Here is a 6895-nt window from a genome sequence, read left to right on the forward strand (position 1 = left end):
AAGTCAAGCAAAAAGTGATTATGATGTAGTTTTGAATGGTTTAAAAAAAAGTATAAACCCCTTCCTTTGTATTTCCCCACTGCCATTGCAATACACATTAAATAGCTGTATGGAAAGAAAAAACCACTGGCTTTCATTTCTCCACAACAGGTAAACATCATCAAGATTTTATCTTCACACTTTAGGTTTCCTTTGTTTTCTATGAAAGTGACATTTTTGCAACGAATGCCCCCTTAGGACAGACCTTTTTTCTTATACAGAAACCTTTCCTCTTCACTCAGCCATTCCAATCCCTCTCCTGTAAACCTGACAGTCTGCATTTATTTGTCTGTAAGCAGCTAAAAACTGAACGAAAACTACAATTCAACTGGAGGGAGGAAGAAAAGCGGGAAGTCACAAAGCTAGCTCCTAGAAACAGATCTGCAGGCACAATAAAGATTTACTCATGACAGGGTGAATACCAAAACCGAGATTTAAACTCTCATGCTTCATATCACAGACCTACTACCAACAGAAAAAGAACACTCCTGTAAAACTCTACTACAGCCCAATTAGTCAGCGCATAGGACAGAACCCTGAACTTAACTGGGCTGTCAATCTGACTATTCCTAAATACTGAGCTATTCCCAAATGCAAGCCTCATATACATAATTATGTGCATCATTATTAGCTTTCCTATTCCAGGATATAAGCAACTACAGAAAATAAACTGATTCCTAGGGCATTTAAATTAAACCATGCACATCATATTCCTGCTATGCTATTATTCAAATAATTTTGAAAGTCTATTTTAACCACTTGTCACAGATTCTCACAGAAGAACAGCATGATGTTTTCAGATAAATTATGGTGTTTTCTTCTTGAAACACCCGACTGCTTACAAAATTATTCCACACATCCAGACCTTTAGACAATCACTATTCTCATCCCAAGGCACTTTGACTCTATCTCTCTGAACAAAGTAGGCCACAGCTTTGTTACTTTGCTCTTTAAATAGCTTTTGATGCACACCCAGGACAGCAGACACTACCAAGAGTCAGTGAAACATGGATCAGCTTTATCATGTTCCCTGGATCCACTGTAGGACATCCCAAACGGCGATCAACACAAAGTGCTTATTAAAAACACCAGAGAACAGCTCTCAGACAACGCACCAGGTAATGCCTTGTAAACAACATTCCTGTCAGCGGAAGAACATATTGCTGGACACCTTTAAAATAAAGTCCAGACATGAATTTAAGTAGGTCTACAAACGAGGCAATAGTAAAATTCCAATATCGGAAATAAAAATCTTCAGTTATAAACACATACTAGTACTTTTAAATTTCCAGTGTACTTTTCGGCAGGTTAAAATATTCTGAAGAGCTTTAATTCCACAACACGGTTTGCATCTGATTAGAAAGATACAGCCCACATTTCCTCTCCACATAAAATTCAAAAACTCAAGCAACGCTGACCTTTACACCCTGAGCTCCCACTAACACTAAAGAAAAATTATCTGCACGCCTACAATAATTATATACACGTGCATAACCTTACCAGGAAAATAGCTTGTTTTTCGTAGGTTATGTAAAGTACTAGACAATTTATCAAAACATGACACTGACTCAATTTTCTAGCAAAACAGAAAGTCCAAGTCCTTCTATAGACCGCTAAAAAGAACAAGAAAACCCTCTAAACATAAATTGCCTGTCAGCTGGTTTTCTCTTTAGATTAGCAGACATTAAACCAAACCCAGATATATTCGATATGCATCCTATTTTACCCAGAAACAGGATACATAAAAATGTACCACAGAACGTCTGTACTTTGGAAGTAAAGCCTTAAAAATCAAAATTGGTCGTTTAGAAAACGTGTCCTGCAAAGAGCATCTTCCTTCAGTCACTCTCACCTGAAAATGTTGACCTTTAACATTTAAAAGCCTTTTTCTAGCAAGCTGGTCTCCCACAGAGAGAAACTAGCTGCAGAAGTGTTACAGGCACCCGCGTCTCCCTTTCTCCCCGAGGGACAGGACAGAAGATCTTCGTACTTTACCCTCTCCCCTGCCCCTCACCCCAGCTTTCTTGGCAGCAAAATGGCAAGAGGGAGGGATTGCTGCTGGATGCAAACCCCTCCGGCCTCTCCTACATTCCTGTCCCAGTCATTACTTCCCTCCTCCACACACCGCGCCCCCCTACCCCATCCCGCCTTCGCCCTCGGGCCAGGACTTACCGGATAACGGGGCTGTAGGGGCTCCGCGACCGGCGCCAGCTGCTGTAGGGGCTGGGCGACACATCCCCGCCGCGCTCGTACGAGCTGTGCCGGCTGTAGCTGGGGGATCGGCGTCGGCTGTAGGGGCTGAGTGGCGAGCGGGCGCCCACCGGGCTGAGCGACTTGCGGCTGCGCTGGCTCTGCGAGGAGCGGTGCAGAGGGGGGCTGTCATCCCGGCCGGGGCTGGGCGACGAGCGCTGCCGCCGGTACGCTTTGGGCTCGGGCTTGTCGTCCCGGTAAGCTTTCGGAGGGTCCTTGTATGCCGACGGCGGCTCTTTAGCCGTTTTAGTCCGGCTCCGGTGCGATTTGCTCTCCCGGTCTTTCCTGCCGCTGCTGGGCGAGACGAGGGAGCCCTTCCTGCGGCCATCGCTGCCTCCGCCGCTGCTGCTGCTTTTGAGTCCCTCCCGGTCTTGGCTCCCGGTGTGATTGTGGCGGCTGCGGGATTTGGAGGACGAGGAGGGCTCGGATGCCCCGCGGGCCGGTGCCGCCGCCCCCTCCTGCTGCGCCTTTTCCTCTCCCCGCCGGCGATGCTCTCGGTGCCGCTCCTTGGAGCGCCCGCTGCTGCCGCGGTGCTCCCGACGGGACCGACCGCTTCGCTCCGCCTCGCTCCGCTGCCGCTGCGTCCCACCGCCCGAGGAGGAGCCCGGGCTGCCGCCGCCGCTGCCCCCGCCGGCCGCGCCGCTACCCAACAGTCCCTCGGACTGGGAGCTCACGTCGTCGTATTCCTCCACCAGAGTGCTCAACCCGCCGCTACCGCGCCGCTTCTCCGCCTCCTGGGTGCCCCCGCCGCCGCCGCCGCGGCCCCGCCGCCGCTTGTGCCGGGAGCCCGAGCGCCGCTTGCCTCGCGGCCGCTTCCGCTCCCCGCCGTCCCCGCAACAGGAGGAGGCCCCGGTGGCCGCCAGGAAGAGCAGGGACTGTGGCGGCAGCGGCGGCTGCAGCAGCGGGGGCTGCAGGAGCGGCGGCTGCAGCAGCGGGAACAGCAGCGGGTGCGGGGCCGGCGCCGACGGCTGCGGCTGGGCCGCGAAGCGCTTCCGTCTCCGGTGGTGCAGCCGCTTCTTGTCGGCCCCCGCCTCCACCGCCGCGCTGCTGCCACCGCCGCTGCCCCAGCCCCGGCTGCCCCCGCTCCCGCCGGCCGCCGCGTCCGAGGTGCTCGGCATCGAGCTCGCTCAGGGCCGAGGGCGCGGCCCAGGGAACCCGCCGCCACCGCCGCGCTCAGGGCGCCATGGGGACCCGGCGGCGCCGCGCACACGCACCGGGACGGACACCCTGGGGCCGCGCAGGGGCCTCGCTCGCTCCCGCACCGCCCGCCCGCCTCACATGGGGCCACACCGATACATACGGGGTCGGGCTGAGGCCAGGGCTGGGCGCGCTGCCTGATGCGGCGGAGCGGCGCCCGCAGCGTCCCGCAGGCCGGCGCGGCCTCTCCCGCAACACGGAAGTATCTCCTGGCGGCGGCGGCTCCTCCTCACTGCATTCTCGGCCGCGGGCGCCGCTGCGCAGGGACACGGACACCGGGCAAGGACCTCCTCCACCTCTTCTCTCAGCTGCTCCAGGCAGAGCGGCTGGGTCAGGCCAGGCCGGGCCGCCTCCGGGCTAGGTATCCGGGGCCCTGCACAGCTCCGATCCCGGCTCTCCTACCCGGCGGGGGCCACACGTGTCGGGGCCGCTCTCGCGCCGCCGGTGCCCGGGAACGCTCTCGCGGCCTCAGCGCCGCCGCGCGCGAGTGACACACGCACCGGGGGGACACGGGCCGGCGGCCCGCGGCGCATGCGCGAAGCCGGAAGCGGGCGGGGGAGGGGAAACGCGCCCCGCCAATCGCGCGCGGCGCCGCCGCCTTCGCCCGCATGCCCGAGAGCCGCCCTGCTCTCGCGAGCTGTCACCCAGCCCTCGCCCCTGTCCCCGGTGGTTCTTGCGGTAATTGCCGCTCTCGCGGTTACTGCGCTGCGGGCCCTGCAGGCGGCAGGAGGGGGAGGTTCCGTGTCAGGGGACCAAAGATGGCGGTCGGCGGGGGATGGGGAGCGTGAGCGAGACCCTACCTAGAGGTGCTTGGCCCGCCGGGCATCTTCCTTGTCTCTCTCCCGGCGCTGTCTGGAGGCAACGGGCACAAACTGATGCACAGGAATATGAGGAAGGAGTTTTCTAATGTGGGGGTGCATGAGCACCAAAATAGGTAGCCCAGAGAGGGTGGTGGAGTGTCCCTCACTAGAGGTGCTCCAGAACTGCCTGGACGCAATCCTGTGTAATGTGCTCTGAGATGACCCCGCTATAGCAGCGAGGTTGGACCAGATGACACCCTGTGGTCCCTGCTCACCTCACCCCTTCTGTGAGCCAGAGCAGTGCGGGCGCCGCCTCAGGCTCTGGGAGGTGGTGTAGCAAACCCGCTGGTCCCCAGCTGGTTTTCCCTGCTTTTATTGTACGTAGGCCCTGGTTATTGACTGGGGGGCGTGAGAGAAAACCCCTTTAGTTAAAGTCGGTGTGTTGCTCCGAAGCAGTGAAGCCATTTCACTGCTTCATGAAAAGTAATGGGTTTTTTGCTGTCTCACACTACTGAAACTAAGCACAACTTAGGAAACTTAGGATATTTTATGTTTCCTTCCAAACTAACTGATTTCATGCTCTAATGAAAGACACAGGCTCTTTTTTCCCCTTTTGTGCCTACTCTACCCTCTTGCCTTTTCGTGGTTTTACCGAATTTCATGACTGGAGCTGCAGCTGCTGAGTGTGCATCAACTCAATTTCTTGGGCTAACTATCTTCTATTAGGCACATCTGCTATATCATCTTCAATGTTGTGAGCACTTTAAAAGCAGAATCTATTGTCTTTCCTTAGGAATTTAATAACTTTCCAGCCACTTTGCTATCTAATTGTTCTTATATACATGCTAGTTACATTTGTTGGTAAAACACAATGCAAAAATAAAAGACCAAAACAAAGCAACCCACCTGTTTTTCACTGTTGTATTTCAGCTCCTTGAATCACTCTGTTTCCTCTCCTTTTCTAAACCCAAGCAAAATTATTTTGCCTGTCCAGGTCCTGGGCATCATCTGCTATCCAGCAAATCTTTCACAAATGTGTTCAGTATGTCACCCTTCACCTCTCTCTTCCAGCTCACATTTCTTTCAAACGTTGTCATCAAAGCATTCATTACATATTTCTCTAGTTGTATACACACACACACACACACACACACAGGTATGTGCACTTTGCTTCAGGCTTCCTTTTAAGGTGTGAGTTACTTGGAGAACAACCAAGTCGCTTGTTTTCCGTTCTCTAACGATTTGTCATAGGATGGTGAAGGAAAAAGTCTGATGTGCTGGTCTACCTGCCATTTCAGGAGAAAAGTCCTTGTCCAAGAAGGATTACTCTAACTTAGGCAGTGATTACATTCATGCTTTGTGAAATTGGGGGATTTTATCAGCATGCTGTGCCTTACAGAAATACTGATCATCTCCCTGCTGTTGGGGAGTAGCTTATCTTTCCAGAGTGGTCTGGAGGCTGCTCTCAGCTTTGCTGACATCCTTTTCTGCTTACCTTGTATGTATATTCAACAACTATGAAGAGGTTCTCCAGGGCTGCTGCAGCACACTCAGCAAAGGCAGCGTGCCATCAGGCCTCTGGCACGCTGGGAAGAAAACAAAAACAAAACCCAGAAAGCTAAGAACCCTACATCACAGAGGCAGTTGTAGAGACCGTGGAAAATTACACAGGGCAGGTCTGGACCAAGCAACACAGGCTGCATTTTCTAATTTATTCCCAAGCATTACCTGGCATTTCTGGAGGAGGGATATGTTATTTGAAAGAGTTGTTTCATTAGCAGTAGAGTGCTGGTGTTTCTGCATCTGGAGTGAGCCTTATGACTTGTCAGAGAAGCTTAATTAGACTCTAAGCTGCTAATGACAGCAAGTTTGCTCTGCCTGGAAATGAGCTACACCAGGTTGTAGGGGGATGTGCCAACAGCAATCACGTCAGCTGTCAGCTGACAGGTGATGGCAGCACAGGACTTGACAGTGGAAACCTATCCATAGATTCTTGACATAACAAAGCAGACCTTTGAAACAGATTCCTTACAGAGAATAAAATCCTTCAGAAGCTTTGAAGACATTGATGGCATAGTGCCAATTGTTGGATTCACAAAGAGCCAGAAAATTCAAGACGCATTACAACTTGTTTCCACAAGGCTTAGTGTGGAAGGGCAAATGGTAAGGAGAGGAGTTCCAGATGAGGTTTTGGCAGTGTCACCTGCAGTGGTGTGAGAACCAATAGCCTGTAAAGATAGTTGTTCCACAACAAACTGAAACCTTGTGCCATAGGAATGTTATTGCAGGGATCTCATATCTTGCAAGGTATTACTATATGGTCAGCACATGAGAACAGTGGTAAACACTAGAGAGAAAGATGCCTGGAAAGCTGCAGCCAAAATACTATAATCTCCAAAAATATGTTTGTGCCAGCTCTACAAACTGAGCCTTTGGAAAAGCACTTCCCTACCAACCATCCCATGGACAAAACTTGGACTAGCACTTACGTAATTTAATTTTATTTAAGAAAATAAAAACAAAAAAACCCCATCTCGACTCATATTCTGGTTTTCATTCAAATACTTTGTTGTATCTGCACATTAAGCACATTAATTCTGTTTTCAGTA

The 6895-nt window shown here is 52.1% G+C and overlaps 1 protein-coding gene across 5 annotated transcripts in view; it reads right to left on the reverse strand.

Annotated features, from left to right (window-relative positions):
• The window catches only part of CDK13 (cyclin dependent kinase 13), a 44844-nt gene extending 41395 nt beyond the window's left edge, over positions 1 to 3449 (reverse strand). For 2 of the 5 annotated variants that reach the window (XM_066191019.1, XM_066191010.1), the window contains exon 1: positions 2212 to 3449. In XM_066191019.1, the coding sequence (XP_066047116.1) occupies positions 2212 to 3407 (1196 nt within the window). In that variant the 5' untranslated portion in view covers positions 3408 to 3449. The remainder of the gene's footprint in view (positions 1 to 2211) is intronic. The other 3 variants (XM_066191036.1, XM_066191027.1, XM_066191044.1) reach the window with 2 other exon arrangements.
• Between the last annotated feature and the right edge of the window lie 3446 nt (positions 3450 to 6895).

Source organism: Chamaea fasciata, unplaced genomic scaffold (assembly GCF_029207755.1).
Source record: "Chamaea fasciata isolate MVZ Bird 193981 ecotype frontalis unplaced genomic scaffold, bChaFas1.0.hap1 SCAF_1, whole genome shotgun sequence".
Classification (NCBI taxonomy): domain Eukaryota; kingdom Metazoa; phylum Chordata; class Aves; order Passeriformes; family Sylviidae; genus Chamaea; species Chamaea fasciata.